This window comes from Emydura macquarii, unplaced genomic scaffold, assembly GCF_026122565.2.
Source record: "Emydura macquarii macquarii isolate MOO-44397 ecotype Brisbane River unplaced genomic scaffold, CSIRO-AGI_Emac_v2 contig_3692, whole genome shotgun sequence".
Taxonomy (NCBI): Eukaryota; Metazoa; Chordata; order Testudines; family Chelidae; genus Emydura; species Emydura macquarii.
This window is the reverse complement of record NW_027133829.1, coordinates 9,528,864-9,553,474: the sequence shown is the minus strand read 5'-3', so window position 1 is coordinate 9,553,474 and position 24,611 is coordinate 9,528,864. Positions and strand designations below refer to the sequence as shown.

At 42.9% G+C, this 24,611-nt stretch overlaps 1 protein-coding gene across 5 annotated transcripts in view; it reads left to right on the top strand.

Moving 5' to 3' along the window:
• Window positions 1-2,839: 2,839 nt before the first annotated feature.
• SUFU (SUFU negative regulator of hedgehog signaling) overlaps window positions 2,840-24,611 on the top strand; it is a 111,233-nt gene continuing 89,461 nt past the window's right edge. For all 5 annotated transcript variants that reach the window (XM_067537199.1, XM_067537198.1, XM_067537196.1 and 2 more), the window contains exons 1-2: window positions 2,840-3,179; window positions 7,009-7,143. In XM_067537199.1, the coding sequence (XP_067393300.1) occupies window positions 3,010-3,179; window positions 7,009-7,143 (305 nt within the window). In that variant the 5' untranslated portion in view covers window positions 2,840-3,009. The remainder of the gene's footprint in view (window positions 3,180-7,008; window positions 7,144-24,611) is intronic.

Sequence of the window (24,611 nt, the reverse complement as noted above, 5' to 3'; positions counted from 1 at the left end):
ACCCTTGTGGTTCCTTCTAATCCTCTGATTCTATAATATGGCAAAATAATCCCCACTGAATAAAATAAATCACCCCTAGTTGTCACCTATGACCCCACACTGGAACCCATGTGGGGTATCATCAAACAGTTATAACCCATATGTGATGGGAACCATATCCTGAAATAAATCTTTCCTGAACCTCCTCTTCTGGCCTTCAAACAACCCCTTAACCTGGCCAAGCTCATCATCAGAAGCAAGCTCCCGCCAGACCAGGACGCACCAACTCAAAGTGGCACTGGACCTGGCCGGAACAACAGATGCAAAACCTGCAGACATAGCTCTATCGCTATAATGATCAACACCCCCCCACATCCCTTTCAAGATCCATGGGTCCCACACATGCCTATCACAACATGTAGTGTACTTCATCCAGTGCATCAAATTCTCCAACAACTATGTGGGTGAAACCAGACGATCACTACCCTCTTAAATGAACTCACCCAGAAAAATGATAAAAGACAAAAACATTCTCATCTGTGAGCAAACACCTTCCACAAAGCAATCACTCCATAGGTGACCTCTCAGTCCTCATCTTCAAAGGAAAGCTGCACAACACCTTCAAAAGCTTCAAAACTGGAAGCTTAAATTCATAACTTTTCTAGACGCTAAAAATCATGGACTCAGCAAAGAAACTGGTTTTATGTCTCATTTCAACAATCTAATCCTCTTTTCTCCGGTGACTGCAGAGGTGTTTGTTGCCCACTTCATCTTGCATGGTCTCTTGCAATATGTGTTAACTCCTTATGTTTAACGGCGTTCCACCTTGCATTTAGCTGTGACGTTCTGATTACCTTTCCCAGACCTGAAGCAGAGCTCTTTGTAGCTTGAAAGCTTGTCTCTCTCACCAATAGAAGTTGGTCCTCACCCACCTTGTCTATCTTAACAAAGTTACTGAGTTTTATATCTTTACAATACACCTTTATTTAACATGACGGGATGGAAAGTGTTAAATATTCAAAGACAGTGTTATGCTAACTCAGATAAGTGATCAGAGAGACTTATTTTGTGTATATTAAGCCAACAAAATACTTGGTAATGATTCTGTGCAATATTTTCTCTAGTCACAATAGTTGACTTTTGAGGTGGATGAGACAAAAGTGGGTTCAGTATCAGAACAGGTGAAACACTGAATCATTTCAGTGTCAGCTTCATAGTATCAGCGTCTAACTTCTTAGCAATTGTTTTTATTTGCTAATGATATGTTTGTTCGCCTGCCAGTTTCTTAATATGTGAACCCCTGACAACTATTTTGTGTACATTATTTTTTTAATAAACAGTTTTTAAAAACCACAGAAACAAACATTGATTCTACGGCCCTATCTACACTACCTAAACACTGCAGCTCAATTTCCCCAATTATATATCTGTGCCTTGGTCTTGCAAAACTTTATGGGACTATTCACAGTATATTAACTTAAGCACATGCACAAGACACTGCAGAAGTGGGGGCCTGGTTCCAATTTCTAGTATAGACTGGTCCTTCACTGGGTTGTATGAAGGCTAAAGCCGTGGGTAGACTGTCTATAAATCACTGTATCAAAAGTGTCTGATTTATTTATGCAAAGGAAACAAAAACAGTTAAGGTTGCTAAGTAATAATCATGTCCCTGTGTTCTGTTCCCAAACTCGAATACCTCCTTCACCTTGTTTGTATTTGCTTCAGATAAGAGTGAGACATGAGAAAAGCTGTGTGTGCATGCAAGAGTTTAAGAAAAAAATCCTCTGCTGCCAAGGTTGGTGATGTTCTAATACTATCAACCCTGACTGAACCGATCTTATAACTTCTCTGAGGAGAGGCAGTAATATCTATGAGTGTGTCAATTAGCAATTGAGTTCTAACAGTAGTGAGGGAGGTTCTGAGTGACCCTGCTTAAGGTCCTCTATGGTGAGAGTTACCAACTTGTTACACACTGGGCAACAGTCCACGAGCAGTTTGTAACTGCCCTCAACCTTAATACAGAGTTTCTGATTTCAACATGCAATGGGGCCCTAGGGGGGAGAGACAGGGAGGAGAAAGATATGTTGGATGCCATGTAGCTTCACTTAGGACCTCTGGGCTATGGTAGCAGAGATGAAGCCTTTGACCATGCTACTCTGCAGCAGACACCCAGATTAACACCTGAGCACTAAAGGGATCAGAGGGTGTCTTCCTCCCACTCCATGGTAAAAGAAGAGGGTGTGTGTCACAAACTGCCCAGCTGTAGCTAGTGTAGGCCACCCTGTGAGAAAGAGTGGGCTGCCCCTGAAAACTATTAGTTGGTCTCCGTTAGCCTTAATACAGCCTCTTAGGTGTGCTCAGACTCTAGCAGCCACCATTTTTGCCTAGACCTCATTAGGCTCCAGAGGGCCCTATTACTAGCCAGAAGGCCCTCTTATCCCTTGCATCCTCCCATAGGGTCTTCTCCAATCCTAGGGGCCAGTCCTCCTACTTTATATCTCCCCCTCCTCCCGCCCCATAGCGCTGCTTTCTTCCATGTGGCCCTTATAGCTTTCCCTCCTGCCCTATTCTCCTCTACAGGGCCCATTCTCCTCCCCCCATAACTTCCAATCTCCCTAGTCTTTCCTCTCCATAAGGCCCCTATAGAGCCCCTCCTCCCCTAGTCGCCCCCATAGGGCCCCACTCTCGCCTTCCTGCTGCTGCAGCCCCAGGCCGCCGCCGCTAGGGGTCGCGCTCGCCCGCGCCTCTCTCCTCCGCCTCAGCAGGGGGTGGGGCCGGGCTGGGAGAGGAGGTTCCGCCCCCCCCCTGCGCTGCGATTGGCGGAGCCTCCCGCCTGTCACGCTCCGGGCAACGAGCGAGGCGCGCGCCCGGCCGGCCGGCGCCTCCTGCCCCAGAGCTGCCTGGGCCGGGTCTGTGGCGAGCCGGAGCCGGGAGCAGCCGCTTGAACCGGCCGGTTCCCGCCGTATCCCGGAGCGCGGCGCAGAGACCCCCCCCCCCCGCGCGCCCGTCCCGCTCGGAGGGGGCGGCCCCATGGAGGGCGCGCGGCCTGGCGGGGGCCCCCCACCGCCCGGGGCCGGGCCCGGCTCCGGCTCCTTCCCCCCGCTCTTCCCCCCGGGGCTGCACGGCATCTACGGCGAGTGCCGCCGCCTCTACCCCGAGCAGCCCAACCCGCTGCAGGTCACCGCCATCCTCAAGTACTGGTGAGACGGGGGCGGGGCGCGCGGGGGGGGGCCGTGCGCCGTGAGGGGGCTGTGGGGGGGGGGCACCCGGCCGGGGGGTTCTCGCCGTGAGGGGGGGGCGCGCGCGCCGTGAGGGGGGTTCTCGCCGTGAGGGGGGGGCGAGAGGTGGAGGCGCGCCGTGGGGGGGGGGGGGCACGCGAGGGGGAGCACGCGGCGGGGGGGGGGGGGCGTGGGGCAGGGGGCCTCCCCCTGAGGGGCGCTTGGCCGTGCGTAGCCTGGAGGAAGGGCGCCCCGTGAGTGGGAAGGGATGGGGGGGGTCCTGGGGTAGGGCCTTGTTCTGGGTGGGGGGGTTAATCCGGCCAGTTCAGGAGCGTTCCCTACAGGACTTCTCCTGGGGCTTGGAAGAAGTTTTTAGGGAAGGCTCCGCGTGTGGGTCTTCGCCCTCTTCGTTGGAGCAGACCTGCCTCTGCGGAGCTTGATCCCCAGCAGACCTAGAGAACTGGTCTTCCTGTGCCCGCCTTTGACGGACGCAGCCCCACACTGCCAGGGATCCTTGCCAAAGACGCTCCTGCCAGGATCTAGACCAGTGCTCCTCAGAGGAGGAGAAGTCTGATTCTCCTGGGTTCGTTGGCTGCTCGTCCGAATCCGGGACCTAGATCTAAAATAAATTGTTGCTGGATATCTGAGGAAGCTTGGGATAAAAATGGTTGAATTTTTTCAGGATGCGTGCAGGCCAACCCTTTCCAAGTTGGGTACCTAAATAAGGGGGCTGATCAGGTCACTACTTAGTTATAGCGGTGTAGATTTAGATGCCTAGTGTTAGGCATTCAAGTGTGACAAGAATTTCCGGTCACCTCTGTTTAGGATTCAGCATCTCTCTTCTGTCAACAATTTACAACGGTGTCAACTGGAATGACACAAGGTTTGTGTGAGACGAAGATAGATTTGGGTCTTAAAGAGGGCTTTATCATCATCGTTTTTAGGAATAAATAGTACTGAACATTTCTTAAGAGGCTGATTGATTGAGGTCTGTGTGCACTCATGTTAGACTCTGGAAAAGGAGCTAATGGCAGGGATGATACTGTTGCTTTTCTGTGGTCAGGTCCTAGGTGGCCTTCTCGGTGGTCATAACAGTGGGAGCTCCTGTAGCACAGAGAGCACCAGTGGTGCGATGTATACATCACATCTGCCACCAGAGGAAGTTTTAGCAAAAGGACTAGTTTAGACATAGTGTAATTAAGGGGAGATGACCTACCTGCATGTCAGAGTCTTTAAACATTTGTGAAAACATTGCTCAATTCACTGTTGTTGGAGCTTAGTGGAATTCCCTACCCCACACCTCATCACTCTGGCCTATGTTGTTTTCTTCTGCCCTCATCCCTCTGGGCTGTAAGCTGTTAGATGGTTAAAAGAGGAAATAGCTTAACAGAGCTCAGTGCCTCAGGAATAATATTGCAAAGCTGATCAGTTTTTAATTATACATAACCAGTCTCTTTTAGCAAACAAACAACAAAACCAAAGTTGTGAATGACTTTAAAGAGTATTGCAGTGTTTAAAGGGTTCAAGTTGTATTCTCCAGCTTGCAAAGCAAGGCAATTATCTATGTAAACATGCAGCAAAACCAGTTGAAATGCATACCTGTTGAGGGAAAAAACTTAGCTATGAAAACTACCTGCAACAGGTATGCCCTTTTAACATGTTCCATTTGCATATTTTTGGAGATTAGCACTCCTAACTGTGCCTTTACAAAGATGAAATTTCCACTCATAATCTTCAGATGATTGTTCATATTAAGAAAAGTGATTAAATGCTTCCGAAGTAAAATTCCTTCAGTATATACAATTGCAAGCCATAGAGCAGCATTGTTAGTTGTATTCCTTGCTTTGACAAAAGTGTTCAAAATGTGTAGAATTGAGGGTGACTTTCATCTTCACTCTTTCACCAGTTTGTTCTTGCCATATTTTATAGTTTCTAGGCATTTGTCTAGTGCCATAGTTCTTTTTCTGATGAATGCATCATGTTACCTCCTTTGCCTAATCCCCCGTTCAGGCTGAACACTTGGGCAGGTCTCTCTCCATGACAGAAGCCCAAGAAGTTACAGTGGTCAGTAGGGAATTCTTCATGTAAATGCAGTTTGTCCTGAGGCTAACCTTATTGCTCACATCCTCTATCCAACAGAATGATGTGTTACACATTTATTTCCTGTGCTAAAACTTTAATTTTATGTAGTTTAGAATTTTCTTTGGAAAAATTAAAACACTTTCATTTATCACAGTTTAGTGTGTGAATCTTTGTACAGAAAAATGAAGATTACAGATCAATTACAAAGTGTGCATTATAACAAACTCCTGCAGAGGATGCTATTTAAAGAGGTGTTTAGAAGGCTGAAAGTAATGACGATTCAGATATTTGTGCAACATATGGATTGTTCTGGTGGATTATTTGTATAGCATGAAAAGTGTATTTATGTGTCTTACAGACGGGCCTGTGCCCTGATGAAGTTACAATCTAGGGCTCTGATATGCCTGTGGGCAACAAATTATAGGATCGGGGCCTGACTAGACAACATGCAAAGGGATGGGGCAGTAGAGTATGATTGTATGTTGAGGTATGATTGTTTGAATCTTTTTACATTTGTTTTGGATAACAGACTATTTTTGTTTTGACCGGAAAGCCAGTCAGACAATAAATAGTTAAACAACTGTTTGCTATGTTCCAAAAACGCTTGTGGTATACTGTTGACATCTTGTCTCTTCTTGTTTTATCTGTCCTTTCTATTTTATGATAGACAGTACAAATAGCAAAGAAAACACTTCAGCGTGTTTTCTCATATTGATGGGGATTTACCTTTCTCTGCACATCCTGATGTAACTACAAATTGCTAATGAGTCCACTAACCTTGTTAGAATGTCAGCCAGGTTTTTTTGTTTTACAGCAGTAAAAATTTCTGCAAATTCAGTTTTTGTATAAAATGGATTACTCCATTAAGTAGTCTGCTAATTGCTATATCCTGACTGTAAGTGGTGTTCCACTATGCAACCAATTCTAATATTTAACTTGATATTGTAGGATATGTTTTTAAGTCATTCTAAGTTGACCTTCTTAGTCTACTTAGCGGAAGTTAATAACATACCTTTGCAGAGAGAATGACTTTTGTCTCCAATAGTCACATTTTGTTTGCTTTCAGAAATAGACAGTATTCTCTTAAAACTCAATCTTTTCTTATTCTACTTTAAGAAATAGAATGACTTAGAAAAAGTGGGAGTATACATTTATGAACTGTGTTAAGTGTTTTATAGTGTGATATTGCTTGCACCATTTTTCTAGTATAATTTTTCAATCTTTGAGGTTTTTTTATGTGGAAATTTCAATATGGTCCTCTGGACAATTTCATGCTTTAACTTTAAAAACACTCAGCATGGGAGACACATGCACCCTGTCTTCCTGTGCTTAAAACACTGGATTTAACTTGGATTTATTCTTTACTTTTGCTAGAGGTAATTTGAATATGCTAATTTCATTTTTTGTCACTTGCAGTGATTTGAAGGAGGCCTTTGTCTAAAAGGCCTATTCCAGCATCTGTGCAGACTTTATATTCATGTAGAATAAACTGTAATTAACACAAGATACAGTCTTTCAAGACTCCTACCAAAATAAAAAGTACAGCTGAAAGTTCATAACAAAACAGTTGTGATGATACATGGAAAAGGTCACATTTATCTGCATAGCTTTTTTTTTTTTTTAAATAGGACTCATGATATAAAGGGAATAAACCCAGTATCAGCATGTAAAACAGCTAAAAACTGTCTTTCTGTAATATTATACTGGAGCTTCCTTTTGTTTTTTACAGGTTGGGGGGACCAGATCCTTTGGACTACGTTAGCATGTACAGGAACTTGGGAAACCCAGTGTTGAATGTACCTGAGCACTGGCATTATGTCAGCTTTGGGTTAAGCGACTTATATGGAGACAACAGAGTTCACGAGTGAGTGCCTTATGGATTCTATTGCTGCATGTTGTGCTTTGTATATGTTGTGGATAATAACAAGCAGGAGACAGTAAAATAGCATCTTTGTTTGTGGCTCAAACATACATATTTTTTGCTTTAGGAGTAAGGTCCTGCAAAGGGAATTGTGCAGCTCCTCATGAGTGCAGGAGTCTACCATGCAGTTCTCCTTGCAGGACCTGGGCCTACTTTAGAATGTCATTGGTTAACTTATATGTTTGATTTTCATTTGTGAGAAAATTCTTAATTTTTTTTCTTGATACTTGACATTCAAACTTTGTGTTCTGCTGTGATCCTCTTCAACCCTCACCAATTGCCTTTTAAGAATCTCTTTAAAACTGCTGTTGGAGTACCTTTCCTTGAGCTTGGAAGGCAACGTTAATGTCAGTGTGTGTGCATAGGAAACATTTGTAGACACTGGGCCCTCATCCCAATCACTATAAAAGTGCCGAGATACAGTAATAGAAGCATACAAATATAATCATTTGGTCTTTGGTCCCACTCTCCTAGTGTTGGGCTGCTTACACATAGAAACATTTTTCCTCTTCCTTCTTCTTTTTAGCTTCTGATATGTTGGATTGGCTTCTGTCAGGAATGTTGCATCGGGCTAAGAAAAGTCAGGCTAGATCTTATTCTGGTCTTTTCCTACAGGCATTGACTATTAACTACAGCTAGATCAAGCAACAGTAGCTGCTAAATATATGGGAAGTGGTTGCTAGGTCTTCTCTGAGTGGTGTATCTAGTCGTCTTATTAGCCAGGGGTGGTAAGAGCTTCTTGTTGTTGTTGTTGTTGCCAGCTGGCTTTTATGGAGCAGAGACAGTTGATGTAGTGAAACTGAATAGTAGTGCTTCACAGTTGAAGGGCAGTTGATTGGTATGGTTGGAGTCTAAACTAGCTCATCTAAATTTTACCTCCTCTTTCTTGCCCAGCTTAATCTTCAGACAGCTGTTTTTCACCCAGATGCTTTGTCTCGCAAAAGCAGGCACATAGTCAATTCCTTTAACTTCACCCATATCCACAAGGCAGCAGGCCAAGAGAGGAGGTGTTCACAGCCAGACATTTTAAGATCTTGCTGATGAATGTAATGTTGGTTGTCAGCAAAACTAATATCTTTCACAATCTGAATTTAGACAAAGTATCTGCATCACTGAGACCTGGCAGGAAACCTTGACTAGCCTGATACTGGCCCAATTGACCTTACTCTACTAGCTACTCAATAACAATGTAGGCTAAGAAGAAGGCAAGGGCAAATTAGGAGAAAGGGAAGGTGAGGTAGAGACTTGTTTTGCTCAGGTGCAGAAGGGACCATATACTGGACACACAAACCTTAACATGTTCTGCAGAGAGGTGGGTGAAATCTCAACCTTCTAGCAACTATTTCAGATCTGAGGTGCTTGAACTAACGGTCCCTAGATTTAAATGCCTTGGACTTTGTCTTGTTGCTGCTTGTTGTTTTGTCAGAGCCCAAGTCTGACCTTCAGAGCACATCTGTTTGCTCAAACTCCTGTCTGCAAGGGGTAGCAGTGATTAGGGTATGGAGTTGGGGTCCCTCCTGAAGATCTCTAATGGATAAATGCATTTATCCATCAAAAAGTAAATTATGTAAAGACATTACTCTCTTCAGCCTTAAACCTGACTTTAACACACACCCTATCTTCATTTAAACCAAGCTGATGTTCCTGAAATGTCAAATGCCATTTTTAGCCCCCAGTAGATAGTTTGTCCTAAACTTTCCAGAAGCAACCTAATAGATAGCATTCAGAATTTGAAGTAGGATTTCCCAAAAGTGAAACCTTCTAACTTTTTATCTTGTCAAATTAGTTGGCCTACAAATTCCAAATTTGTTGATCTCAGTGGAGAGATGTCTTTTGCTGGTTGTGGTGCAAGGGAATTATTGAGATATTCAGCTCCTGTGGGCCCGATGAAAGGTGATAGTCAGAGAGGTCAGCATCAAGTAGCTTTCAGTGGCTGCTGCTGGGTGTTGAAAATCTCTTTTGGTGTCTGGGCAAACATATAAACCTGGTATGCTGTAGTTCACTCTATATGCAATCTGTACAAATATAGTGGCGTCCCTGCCTTAAAGAGCCTCTCATTCTTTGGAAGTGGACTTACTGAAGTTCTTATGAAAATATCTTAAACAGAATTCCAGTCAGAGTCCTTCAAGAGGATAAAATGGTCACGTGGGAGAGATTGCCAGTATAGGGCAGAAGTAAAGTTGTTTGGATGACTTTCGCTGTTGCCATACAACCTTCTAGACCCTTTTTTAAGGTGAGCCTTGGAATAATACACTATAGACCAAATCCAAACCCAGTGAAATCGAATGGAATTTTCCACAGACTGCAGAGAGTATTGGATCTGACCTTATCGCAGCAGTCTAAGGTTTTTAAAATAAGTGTGCATTTTCATAACAACTCCCTGCTTAATCTGTTACAAAACATGCTGTCTTTTTCCTAAACGAAACCTAAACCAAAAGCCATGCAAGCCTTTAAATCTGTCTGCTTGTGACCTAGTGTAGCACACAACCTATCTCTCTAACAGACTTTTTTTTTTTAAATACTTCCATGTTATTCTGTACAATTTAGACCAATTATAATGCAATATAGCTGAAAGGTTTTTAGGAGTGAACCTAGCCTGAATTGGGGGCCTGCTATACGTGTATTAATAATGGAATAGCAAACACATGTTGCAAATAAAGTGAACATGTTGACTTTAATTTATATTTTTTAATAAGAACCTGAAAAGCCTGAAGTGTAGTTCTCCCTGTGCCTCCTTGCTGACAGATTTATTTTCAGTTAAAATAGCATTATTTCCTGCACTGCTTAAATATCGGTTATGCTCTGCTTAGAAAACAGGTCTGTTTTTAAGAGCCACAAAATAACATGGAAGAAATTGAAGGATTTCATGTGGGAGAACTTTTTTCATTTAAAAGGCACTCAGTGTTTCATGGTATAATGGTAACCATGACACCGGCTTTGGTGGCTTGATTGCCCTCAAAATCCTAAATTGTTACATTGTGACAGTGTTATGGAACCAGAGGTCTTTCATTGGGACTTCAGGCAAAACTATATTTATGGAAATTGTATTTCTAAATGGCTGTGCAGCACTACCTGAGCGGCAGCAGAAATCCCCTTCCTTGCCTTTTGAAAAGGTTTCTCCCACTTCTTTAACTTTCCCCCTGTATTTAAAATTGAGACTTGTTTGTAGCTTATTTCAGGAGAGGACCCCACTGCTGTAGGAAGAGGCAAATTCATGGAGTGTTGGAGAGTGCAGTTCTTTGTGGCTGTGTTATTTTGTGAAGTCTGTATATGGCATTAAAATGCCATAGTGGTAGTGGCTGGTGTATTTATAAATGTATAAGATTCAACCTGTCAAAGGTATCTGCAACTCTCTTAAAGATAGCCTTGGAAGGATGAGATTTGTATTGGTAAATGCTGGTAAACGTCCATTGCACCGTACATGCACAAACTGATGAAAACACATTTCCTCATCAATAATAATTGAAATTTACAAAGGCAAAGTAAGAAAAATGCTGCTGGGGGACTGAGTAGATTTTGATTTAAGGATATTTATTTTGTATAACGACGTGATGTTGACTCTTGTATTTTAACAGTTATAAAGCTTTAACTTTTTTAATCTCAATATCTGTCATTAAATTGTCTAACCCTTCCCCATTGTCTGATTCCCTCCATAATTTCCTGCAACTATGAAAACTTAAAAAATAAAAATGATTAAAAATAAACATTATTATCTGTACATTTTTTAAAAAAAGAAATAGTTCTGCCAAATCTATCTCAAGGTCACTAAAAATCTACATCTTACTCAGAGGAATAATCACCATTCCAAGAATTCTTCTACATTTTTGTAATACACTGCCATCTTTCTCTCTTTTATTTGCATTATAGTAGCACCTAAAGACCCAGCTAAGTTTAGGGCCCTGTTGGTGCCAGGTGCTGTGTATATACACAGTAAGAGAGAGGCCATGCCCCAAAGATCTTATAATCTAAATAGACACGACAGACAAAGGGTGGAAGAAAGAAAAGATTATCATTGTTTTACAAGCAGAGAGGTGGCTTGCCCCAGGTTACACAGTGAGTCTGTTGTGGAGTCATATCTTCCATTTCCCAGTCCTACAGCCCAGCTCAAGATCACCCTTACCCTCCTTTCAGGTGCCTTTTAACGATTGGGGGTATGATGCTATGCCCTGCTATAAAAACCTTGAGGGGGTTGAATAACTTCACTGGTATGAAATCTGCAAAGAAATAATATCAAGCCACAGCACAAAACGCAATTTATATCCAGACTGAATTGTTAAGATTTTTTTTTTATTTAATGGCTGCTGTTTCCAGAGGAGAAAACTCCAATACTGCTCTCATGTTCAGGTGTTTAAATACAAGTTCCTAAAAGTATGACATTTTTGTCCTGATCTACAGGCGGTGTGTGGGAGACAATTGCTGCAGCAAATTTGCGTAAAACAGAGGTGGAGGCAGCTGCAATGGGCTGTAATACAGATGCATGTCACCACCCACCAAGACAACAGGTCCTAGTTTGCAATGCTTCTTTCAATTTGAGTTACTCTCCACTCTTATCAAAAAGGGAGCATTGCATGCTAGGACATGTTGTCTCTGAAGGTGGCACCTCCCTATTAAAGGTAAGGGTATGTGCAAACCTTGTACGAACTCCATGGCCTGCACTCTAGTTGCTTATACAGACTGTGTGAATTGAAAGGGTGTTTGTTATGGCTATTAAAAGTGCAAAAACTGAAAGGGGTAACAATAAGGGATTGAGGAGGAGTAGAATTTTTCTTTAAAGCTCTTATTTAATTTGATGAGTTTTTGGTTTTGGTATCTTAAAAAGTTGGTATTTTGAAAGTCTTCTGTCAGTGAGAACTGTCTTCCCTTTGTGAATTTGCATGAATGCAGAGTATGGTAGTGCTGACAGATGTCACTTCAGTGGCACTCTTAGTTTTGTAATCCCTCATATACATTTTAAAGCCCACTGCCCTCAATTTGGCAGCACAGAATCTGAAATTTGGATACTAAAGGATCCCCAGGTGCTTTACAAACTACATGCATAAAGCATCACTGAAATATAACAAACTGTGAAGTGAGAATGTGCAGAGCTGTAGTTCTAAACTTCAGTGTCACCCCACCAACCTGGCATTCAGGCATGCTTCAGAAGGTAGGGTAATGGAACCAGAACAATGTTCTGGTATCGTCCGGCTCCACTATGCCACTCAGAATCTGACAGTTAGCATACTGAAATGTAGTGTAGATAAGGACCCTGGACCTTCTTTATTCCATGAAAAGCATTGTTAGATAAATGTTTAGAGCAGACAGGACACTAGGATTTTTTTTAGTTCTCATTTGGAAGATCCGCACACAAACTCTATGGAATTTATTGTATCTGCCTTGAAATCATGAAAAATCAAGTCAGTCTGATTGGGATTCAAGCCTGTGATTCCAGGAAAACTTGTATAAACAGTAAAATTTTTAGCTTCTGTGGCTGCAAAGATAACATTCCAAATATGTGAACGGAGTTTAACCAATGCAGACCCATTGGCCTGAGTCTGCAGTCAGCCTTTAAAAAACAGTTCAGATGTGCAACCTCCCTTCTGCCTCCCACTCATCCCACTAGGGTGTTAGCTCTCAAGTCAAAAGACACTTTAAATGTATGCACTGACTCTTTGGTAACCATTTTAGTGGATGGATCAGGGAAGGTGGTATGAGTTAAGAGCCAGGTGTTAGGGAAGGAAATGCAGACTGTCTGGAAGAGGGGGAGAGACAGAAAGCGGGGTGGGGAGAGCACAGAAATGTTGATGATTCTAAAGGTAGGCACACTTCCCAGTGAGTGTTGCCAAATGCAATAATAAAGTGAGACGGATATGTCAATTGTCAGCAATACCCATGGTATTGAATTAATTTTAATGATCTTTAGGGTCCGTTGTATTAAGTGAATGACTTATGTATTATTGTGGGCTGGGATTATATGTAACTTTTCGAGGGGAGAGTGTAACCCTTCCGTGCCTAGAGTAGCCACCAGAAAATGCCAAGGTCAGGGCAGGCTGCAAAAGGAGACCAGATTCTCCCAATACGGGTGGGTGACACTGAAGTCAGACTTCCCAACCAACCGCAAACAGTGCTTCTGATTTCCCACACTGGTTATCAAGAAGCCCAAAATACAAATACACACAGCCCCCTTTACTGCATTTCAGTCTTCGGCCCCCAATCAGCCACTAGGTCCAGTAAAGAGACCAGTTATTTAAACTCCATGCTCTTTACTAAAAAGGTTCCCCCTGACCCCAAAGGGTCAGCCACAGTACCAGATCAATATAAGTTTGGATCTTTACCCAAAACACTATGCTGCCAGCCAATCCTTTAGTAACTAAAACTAAAGGTTTATTATAAAAAGAAAGAAACCATAAGAGAAATGTTAAAGGATTAAAGCAATCAAATACATACAAATGATTTGAAAGTCCATATACCTTAGGTTTCTGGAAGAATTATGGAGTTTGCAGATTTGTATAGTCTCTCTGTTATACATCCAGTACTTGGATGGGTCTCAATCCTTTGTTTCACAGCTTCAGTTCAGTTGTAGATGAATTGGTCCAGAGGTAGGTTGGTAGCTGAAGCTGAATCCCGACTGAAGACAAAATGCCTTATATATCCTCTGGCCCCTCCATGCTGTTTTTGGAATTTTACAGGAACCAAAATGAAGTTCAGAGTCACATGAGCAAATCCTGGTGACTCATCAGGTATCCCTCTGGCTTTTCCCCCTGGGCCCCTTGCATCTGTGAATGTCTCAATGGGCCATTAAACAGGCTGTTGTTCTGTTGCCACCCTGTCTAGGGTGTGTTCCAGACAGCACAATTTGAAATATAGATATTTCAAACATATCCGTAACTTCCATTACACACATAACACATGAACATAAACATTATCATCTTACTTAGCACATTATAGCCTTTCTAACAGTACCTGACATGGCATATCTTACATGAATTATTATGATTTTGACATACTGATGTCAAACAATATCATAAATGCTCCCGCCCCGCAGTCCAGCTAGCGTGACAGAGAGATATGATAACTGTGAGACCTTGAGGTTCCAAAGACTAGATTGAACAACGTCAACCAAGAATGGACTTTTGGAACAAAAAATGTTGAGTGGTTTTCTTAGGGAATAACTATGGGTAGGTGACTGCAAATGTGCCACCTCTGGTTATGTAAAATCCCAGCCTTTTGAAGCTGTGCCTTCAGGAATGAGCCATTGTTTGCTGATCACCTGCTGCATGAGGTCAAGATCAAAGGCTCAAGCCGTATGAAGGAAAGACTGAACTATTCAGGGTTGTCCTGAGTCGGAGATAGTTATGAACCTGAAACCACAGGGAAAACCCAGTTGTGGGTTTTGTAGGGCTGACACCTACCAGAGTCTGAAGCTGGAGTTTGTGTGATCTCTGGTAAGCTTTTTAGCATGTGTGTAGGTTTTTGTGTGGTTTTTGTTGTTTTCTCTGTAATGCTTAAGAATAAATGTGCTTGCTGATGAAGAGCTGTGATAACTTGTAACTGCAGGCAGTATATTGTTCATAACTTTTGGAGAGAAAGCAAAGTACAGATGCTGGCTGGCCTTTTAGGCAGTCTGGCTTGCTGGGGATATTACAGTGTAGGTGGGGAGCTGTGCAGTCTGGAAACCCCACCCCTCAGTCAGGAGAGAGAGAGAGAGACATGCAGGTCTCTGCTCAAGAGGGATGGTGACTGAATAGCTCAGAGCCTAGAATGGGTGCCCTTGAGTGCCTATGGAGGGGATATACACATGCAGTTGCCCAGAACAGTAACACACCTCACTGGACAAATAAAAATTGTAGTTACTAAAAAACGTCCATTCCATATTCTGTCCTTGGTCTTTGTGCAAATGTGCTGTTGACATCACTGGGAAACCCATGGGGGACTGAAGGTGGCATGGAGTCCTGAATTTATACTCCAGCTCACCCCATAATAAAAAAATTAAATTCTGCCCTCCCCAATTAATGAATTTGACACTCCTGATCTGTGGCTTCATAATGTTCTCTCCACTGGAATTTCTGGGCACCAATTAAAAGAACAGCAGCTTTCCTATCCATTGTGGAACCAAATTCTCTGCTCCTTCCTATTAATAGCAGGAATAAAAACATTTTTGCGCTAGTTGGTGGCCTCCATTATTATAGCATGCCCTTGAGAAAGAGAGTTCTTTCATTATGCTTAGATTATCAAGACTCCAGTTACGCTGTGGTGATCAACAGAGAGGCCAAGATAGGCCCACTCTGCAGTAGTCAGCCTTGAGATGAGTAAAGTATTAGCCATTACTGCTTGGTGCATATTTGAGGAAGCTGCAGTTTCTTGGGTGGCAAAAAATGGAAGGTGTCTCTGACCAATGTGTTGAGATGTGTGTGTCGAAGAGCAGCAGCAAGGCCTAGTAAAATTCTAAAGACTCAATATTGCTCTGCCAGATTTCTGCCCATTCTGGTCCTGAACTGAGCTTTACCCAGTACATGCAAAAATGTATTTCTTCTGGGCATTGTCATCTGAGAGAGCATCTGCTACAAATGAGGGGAAAACGTAGAGCTGAGTATTAAGGTCAGCTGAAAGGAAAGAGCTTGAGCCAGCTATCCTAGTTTCATGTTAATGGGGGTGAAGGCAAGGCATCTGAGTTTGTGGAGGAGGGCATTTTACTTTGGAACTACCCCTCTCTGCCTTCGGCCTGTTTGTCTGTCAGATAAAAATGTATTGATCCTCAAAGTAAGGCTCCTTCTTTCATTCAGGATTTTGCCTGAAGGATGGGCTGAAGGCAAGGGAGCAGAGGGAAGGTAGAATCCATGTACCTAATCAATTGTCATTTTTATTCTTTGCAGTGTTTGCTTAGTTAAGCAAATCTGATACATCTGAAAAAATAATTAAACCAAGCATTACGCCTGCCATCACACACTCATAGATAACTCCTTCAAATACCTCACTGAGGTAATGCACGAGAGCTGTTCGACTTCCCATTCTGTTTTGGAGGTAGACCTCCCTTGAAGCTATGGTCACCATATGGAAACTCCCCTCCCCCCCAGTGTATTTGGTTTCAAAATGTCATTTGTTTGAGGTAGCTAGCACTGTTAATAATGCAGACGGCTTGGGCCACCTACAGAGAAGTCTGCCTTGTGCTGTTGTATGTGCGTGCACAGAGTCTGTGGAACTAAAGCACGTACTTATAATGTGGATTTGGTGAACTTTTTTGAAGTGTTGAGGGAAAATATAACAATTATAGCACAGTAGTTGAATTTATAAGGTGGTCTGTGTTCAATAAAATGAATGTAACTAGGTTCATAGCTGTGCATTTCTGGAGGCAAAGCCATCTCCCCAATCAGCTGCACATCTGCATGTGCATCTCGGTAGGACAAGCATCTTCTCTCAAGTGGAAAACATTTTCCTGACACACAATGAAGGGAGCTGAAGAAAGATGGCAAACTGCCTCAAGTGTTTGTTTGTTTGTTTGGTTCCCCTCCCTTCCCCACCTTAAAATTTAACTTGAATGTTTGTCAGCAGATCCTCTGCCTGTGTGTGCTCATTCAAAATACTTTTGAGGGACAAGGCTTCCTTCAGAGCCTATCAGTGCTTCTCCTTTGTCTGATAAGTCACTGGTGAATGAGGTGGGACAGCCTTAGTGCTCTGTCTCTACAGCATGCTCTGTCCCTCAGCCCATGGGAAGAGATTCGGAATCAAACTTCTTCAAATGACAGCTTTGAGTTTTAGGTCCAGTTGCATGTCAACTAGAAAAAGTTCAGTGGATTTGGAACGTGTTCAAGAAGACAATGCTTAGAGGATGTGTCGATTTCCATCAAAGATGTGAAGGGAAAATTTTTGGGGCAAGGAAGGGAGAGGGAGGGAGAACTAGGCATTCCGGGAGACAAATAACACAATAGGTGGAACACATTAATGAGTAATCTCCAAAGATGAGATCCAGTCATACTCATGAGTTGTGAAGCTGGATTCTCTTGGATGTTGACAGAGGAACAAGAATAAAATAAATAAATTAGGTTTATAGGAGTTTAAAAGGTAAAGTGGACCTAACAAGTTACTCAGCTTCCATTGCTGGACAGTGGTTAATATTAACTCTCCAGTTGTGTGGATGGGCTTGATTTGATATATACAAATGCCAGACAGGAAGGAAAGGCTCCTTACATATGGAGGAGGAAGTAAGAAATTTTTATTAAAGTGCAAAGGAAAAACAGACTGCCTTAACCTCACATCTCTTCTAAATGCCTCTGTCTGGTTAGTGGCAATAAACTGCACAAGATTCTGAGATGGTGTCTGCTGCTTATTTTTTCTTTGTAGTTCACGTTTTTAAAACACAGTGATCTTGTGAAAATATCCACCATTGCTCATAAGGGAAGGACATTTGTTGTAGGTGGGGGTAGTTTTCTCTTCTAGCTCCTCAAAATATGACTTTATTTTTGTGACAGCAGCTTCTCTATTCAAATGCTTTCTTTGTAATCCATCCTAAATAAGCCTGAGATGGCTTGGCGGCTTGGAAACTTGCTGCTCCCAACAGTATATTTGCTGAGCATTACTATAAGAATCACAGAATCTCTGTCAAAAAATTTTGCACTTACTCTGGTGCAGGCAGATAATTTTCTATTAGACATTCAAGGCCTGATTTTCTGTTACCCTGCGCCTTTAAGTTATTTATATCTGTGTAACGTGAAGGTGCAATTTGCCATACACCATTAGTTGTGTTGCACTCACTTTGCCCTGGTAAAAATGACTAAACAAAGTGTATGGTAACAGACACATCCAGTGTCTGATTCTCTGATCACAAGCGCTCTACGAACCCCCTCAAAAGGATACATTCTGATGAATAGACTACAGGCACTGTCCATGTAATGTAAGGCCTCATTTTAATGTGTTCTCTCCTCTAAAGTAAACCATGTCATAGAATCATAGAATATTAGAGTTCAAAGGGACCTCAGGAGGTCATCTAGTCCAAACCCCTGCTCAAAGCAGGACTAACCTCAGCTAAATCATCCCAGCCAGGGCTTTGTCAAGCTGCAGCTTAAAAATGTCTAAAGATGGAGATTCCAACACCTCCCTAGGTAACCCATTCCAGTGCTTCACCACCCTCCTAGTGAAAAAGGTTTTCCTAGTATCCAACCTAGACCTCCCCCACTGCAACTTGAGACCATTGCTCCTTGTTCTGTCATCTACTATCATTGAGAACAGCCTAGCTCCATCCTCCCTGGAACCCCCTTTCAGGTAGTTAAAGGCTGCTGTCAAATTCCCCCTCATTCTTCTCTTCTGCAGACTAAACAAGCCTTGTTCCCTCAGCCTCTCCTCATAAGTCTTGTGCTCCAGCCCCCTAATCATTTTTGTTGCCCTCCGCTGGACTCTCTCCAACTTGTCCACATCCTTTTTGTAGTGGGGGGCCCAAAAATGGACACAACTCCAAATGCGGCCTCACCAATGCCGAATAGAGGGGAATAATCACTTCCCTCGATCTGCTGGCAATGCTCCTACTAATGCAGCCCAATATGCTATTAGCCTTCTTGGCAACCAGGGCACACTGCTGACTCATATCCAGCTTCTTATCCACTGTAACTCCCAGATCGTTTTCTGCAGAACTGCTGCCTAGCTTGTCAGTCCCCAGTATGTAGCTGTGCATGGGATTCTTCTGTCCTAAGTGCAGGACTCTGCACTTGTCCTTGTTGAACCTCATCAGATTTCTTTTGGCCCAATCCTCCAATTTGTCTAGGTCATCTTTAATAAGATCCAGATCTTGCTAATACTTAAGCTTTTCTAGTTGTGTGGGCAGTCTTGCTCCAGTATCAAAGGGGAAATATATTTTGCTGTATCTATCTAGCAGCCTAAATAATGATGCTAACAAAGTAAATATTGCAATATTGATTCACACTTAATTTTTTGTTTTCTTTCCTTCTCAGAAGTATGGTAGAAACACAATTTTCCAGCTAAATCCCATGCTAGAATAGATGTTCCATTACTGCTTATTCTGTGTCATACGCCTGGCTTATAGCTTGATTTGAAAGAGATCTATATTGTACTTCAGTTTAATTTTCCAGTTACACTTTTTTTTTTTTGCAGTGACTAAATGCTTATCTATGCAGGGAATCCTACTGGCACTACTGTACCAGGGTAACTATACTGTCATAGCTGTTTTGATGTTACTGCCTGTGTAGGAACTCTTATTTGGAATAACAGTGGACTTTCTTTGGTTTAGTTTGTCAACATACTTATAATGATGCCAGTAAATTGCCCCATGTGGACAAGCCCTAAATTGATGTTTTCTACGTAGATTATTCCTCCACGAGGTAAACACACTCTGTAATCCAGTCATGATTATAGTTTTATGACAAAGGTTAGTGCATCTCTATGAAACTTCTCTATTTCTCTTTCAGCAAGCAACTGACTCTCTCCAAAACTAATAGTGCTTGGCAAAGAGACAAGGCTATTTTGTCTTGACTACAATCTTTGGATGAAGTCCTGACTCCATTAGAAATGTTTCCATTGACTTCTAGAGGCCAGGATTTTACCCTTTGTATGAAAACTCTCTCCTAAGGTTGGGGCACAAATAATGCACTGGGGACAGCTTTTCCAAAGCAGTAAGTACACTGCAGAATCCATGGCCCCTGAAAGCTTAAGAGTCACAAGAAGGATACATTTTCATGAGAAGTCTAAAATTTAAGGATAAAAATCAAGTTAATCTGTCACAGCTGTCTGAATTTCCCATCTGGCATTCTACTGTCATCATTGGTCTAATGATTTCTCTTTTCCTGCTCTAATGAGATCAAGGCTAAGGCAGGCGGTTCTTTCCTTGTTCAGTGTATAGACTCTTCTCTGGTGCTCATGGTTACATTTTCTGAGCAAAGCTTGCCACTATCCTGGCTGGTAAAGTGTTGTTATCCCAATCTTTACAGATGGGGAAACTGAAGCTCACATTAAGTGACTTGACCACAGTCGCTCAGGGTTCAGGAAATAGATGGTATGGTTGAGAATAAAGTCTATAATTGAATCCAAGTCAGTGCCTTAACAAGACTAACTTTTTTTGCTTTGAAGTAATTTTTCTTGATGATAATTAAGGATTTAGATTGAATCCAGGTGTGATGGTATGCAGAACCCCTGGGGTGGTCTGCGTGGTAGCTAGGATACCACTGAGCCCTCTGTCTGACCAGCTTGGGCTCCCTCTCACACTGTGATGCTGTGAAAAACCACAAACCTTTGATAGGTACTGCATTTACATAGCCCTCCATGGGCAGGGACCATACCCAGCTTAGTTCAATGAATGCTTTCCACCCACTCATGAACCAACAATAGAGAAACTCCAGCTGGCTCCTTAGCTCAGGACCACACTGTCTACCCAGTCAAAAAGCCTGACTAGTGGAGATCATTGTCCAGTCTGCCCTTCCCTCAAAGTGGAAGGAATGTGCACCAGCTTTTGTTACTGAGCTCTCTCATTACAAGAGGTAAATTGCTTTGCTCACCTATTCTCACCTCCTATTCAATGACTGTCATTAGCCCTCAAGTACCCGGCTTTCATCCACCTCCCCCATTGTTCTCTATGCGCTTGTATATCTGTTTCCTATTTATTGTATCATTCTACCTCTGCATCTGACGAAATGAGCTGAGTCTCACGAAAGCTTATGCCTACAAAATTAAATTTGTTAGGTCTTTAAAGTGCCACAGAACTCTCATTGTTTTTGTTACTGAGCAGTTTGTCTAAACGCTTCACTCAAAAACCTACTGGTTAGGATAAAACTATTAAGCAAGTTTATTAACTACAGAAAAATAAATTTTAAGTGATTAGAAGTGGCAAGTGTAAAGAGATTAAAAGAAGTTACCAAATGAAATAAACGTAAGATTGCAGTCTAAATTCTACACACTAACAAGCTCTTGTATTAGCAATGTCTCACCCTTGTTAACTGTTACAAGCACTTTCTTAAACACAGGCTGAGCAATCTTCCCTGCCTGGGACTCCTCTCCTCCTCTCCCCCCCCCCCCCCCAAAAAAAAAAAAAAAAGTCCTTTTTGTCTTCCAGATGACCCTTCAGGTGTTCAGTTGAATGGGAATGGAGCCAAGCTATGATGTCTTTCCCCTTCTTTTGTAGTCCATTCTAACTTGCTGAAATAGTCCATGCATGTGATGTGGGGGCTGTTCCCCACTGGTCAATTAGTATCCCATTGTGTATGTGCTTTCTTGGTGAAGTCTTCAGGAGTGGGGGTTGAGAGAGCGGATCCTCCTTGGTGGTTCGTTAACATGTCTGGCCATTACATTGTTGTACCTGAATAGCTGATTTAGGTGTTTCCCACCTCATAACATGTTCTAGTCACATTTACAACAATATTTTATAACTTCACACACTATGGTACCATGTACAATCCAACAGTTCGCTACAGACGTCAGTGGGAGTCGAGCCTGGGATTGTTTGAACATGGAGGTCCCAAGAGTTTGCAACATCTGTGTTTGCTGGCAGAGAAGCCCCATTATGTCCTGGTGCATTTCCCTCTCCTTATCCTGCTGGGGCTCCTGGCCATTTCTTCTGTCTGCTCATTCTTCTCCAGGCTGTCTGCAACATTTACCCTCTGGGCTCTTTGCTCATGGTCTGAGACAGCACTTGCTTGTAGGATTTCACTGAACGTGTCATCTCAAATCCTCTTCTTTCTGCTCCTGTCAGGCTCAGGTGTTTCACGGGTGTGGAGAGGGAACCCTTCAAGGCCTCAATGGCAGCAGCTACAGCTAAAACACACAGAGGTACTATTGTCACTATAGTCACAATAGAAAGCGAAAGTTAGGATTTAGAACGGTTTTCCCTTGCTTCCCTAAAGTTTTAAACCAGACTTGTTTATTGATACTTCTGCTTCAGAGGGTTTGTGCACGGCACAATCACGGTACCAGCCACGGTGAGTATGGTCCACCCGAGGCCAGAGAAATGAGGAGAGAATTGCTCAGTTGCAAGAAACTGAATGTAGGGCAATGGCACTGAATACGGGCACCGTTTTCCCCAGCGATGGTGATTTCAGCTGCTATTTCACTGCAGGGTAACACAGGCACAGAGATCACAGCTGCGGCTGGTGACCTGAAACTGCCCAGGCCCGTATGCAGTCAACCTGTTTCCTGCAATGGTGCCTGTTGAAGTTATCAGCGACTGGCGAGGGGAAGAGTCCTGCCATGGAGGAAGAAATAAGGCTGCCGTCCCTAGAAACCTTTGGGAGAGGACTGCAGAATATCTCCAGGAAAGTTTTGTTGAGATCTCTTAGGATTCATACTTAAACAAACTGCTCCGCATGCCCCTCCCCCCATAACTATATAGGGGAATGAAAAGCCAATAGCTCTACTTCTCTTTGTAATACCGCTGCCGCTTCTAGTATGAGCCAATTAATGACAAGTCAGTAGCTGTGTCCTGTAAAGCTGGGGCCATGATCAGTCCATCAGTGTGATGGGAAGTACGCTTACACACTTACCTTCCCCTGCATTGGGTTTGCCCCTACTCGACGACCAGGACTGACTGGACTGCAGCAGAGTGTCAAACAGGTCCTGGCTCTTGGCATAGCTGGACCCTCCCTGGGCTCATCTCCCCCATTCTCCTCCTCTTCTTTGTCATCACTGTTCAATGCCAGGGATCTGTGTCTCATGCTCCTGGGAGGTATTTCCAGTGGTCTGTCGGGTGTGGTGGGGTCTCCGCCAAGTCTGGCATGCAGCTCTTTGCTAAAGTGGCAGGTCTGCGGCTCTGCACTGGATCGAGCATTGGCCTCCCTGGCCTTCTGGTATGCCTGCTGCAGTTCTATGGCTTTCATGTGTTGCTGCTGCTGGTCCCTGTCATACCCCTTCTCCTGCACCCCCCATGCAATCTGCTCATTGATGTCCAAGTTTCTACATCAGGTCTGTAGCTTGTATCAACCTCAGTACATTGACCATGGCTCAGTGCTGCTCAAGGAGATGGTGTTATTGCATTGCTGTAATGCATCCCTGCAGTTGTCTCAATGTGACACAAATTTAAATGTAGACATATGCACAACTAGGTTGACCCAAGGCAGCTTACATCAACCTAACTTTGCAGGTCGAGCTAAGGCCTGGACTATATTATCTGTGTCACTCAGGGCTGTGAAGATTTCAGGCTGTGAGCACTGTAGCTAGGTCGACCTGACCCTGATGTAGTTGCTGCAAAGTTGATGGAGTGATTCTTCAGTTGACGTAGCTACTGCCTCTCAGAGAGGTGGATTACCTGCATCCACAGAAAAACCCCTTCTGTCACTGTCGGAAGTGTCTGCAGTGTGGCAATAGGGCAACCCAGTGAGTCCAGCACTGTAACTGCACAGGTGTAGCGGTGATAGTTTAGACACACTCGTGGATTGGCCAAGCAGTACACAGAATTCAGTTCTTTTTCAGAGATTGTGATGGCTCTTAAAAGAGTCTTTGGGTTCTCTCATCATCCATAGAGGGAAACTTGAATTCCAAGGTCTGGTCCAATTGGGAACCTATGTACGCAGCCATGTAAACTTATTGGTGGACACCCCCTGCCTCTGATGCGTCTACCATTCAAACCATTCAATGCAACTACAACTCACTGAATGCAGCTGCAGTGTATGTGGATAATTCCCAGCTCCAGAGGGACAGAGTCAAGGTTACATGGGCTGTACCTTAATGCTCTATTTCCTGGTTTTTGAATTGTGTTGAACTTGATGTCATGGAAGAACACGAGCTATCACTAGGACTCTTTAACCCTGCACTATCAAAGGTTTTTGCCATTTAATTACTTAGTATGGTAAGGAAAGCACTTACAAATTTGGGTGCCTAAAATTGGACATCTAAATGCCTAATTTGGGCACCAAAAAGGTGGCCAGCCTCTCAAAGGTGGGCACCCAGCACTTCCATTGACACTTAAAAATATCCAATATGCTTCATGTGCCTATGGTTGTTGGAAAAAATTGATACATTATGACTGTGTAAATAATATCAAAATTCATGGACAGAGAAAGTTATGCGTGCAATTAACTTCATGTTTTAAATGTGTAGCCTGAATGCTTTTTAAAAAGAAAGTTGCTTTTACCCATTGTATCAACGTTTAGTATCCTATTTCTGGTTGTTAGCAGAAAAAATGCATCTGCAACCTTCTGTGCAAGATTGCTAGCAGCTGAGTTTTGAGGAAAAAATCAGCAGCGAAATGTGTGTAATTAATAGAAAATAGATGACAGAGTGGAACTTGCACTGAAGTCTTTTTTCCATAGAATAACTTCACTTTCTAAATGGTGGTTTGTTGTTACCAGAAGTACCCTTTGTATGTGGCTCTGCACTGAAACAATTTATGAATCTTGTTCTAGTGCTGTCTGAATGAACGGGTTAGCTGTCAATTCACTAAGCAGATTCTACTCAAATATTTCAGTCAGTCTTTAAAAAATGCTTTTTGAATGCTTTTGCATGTTTTG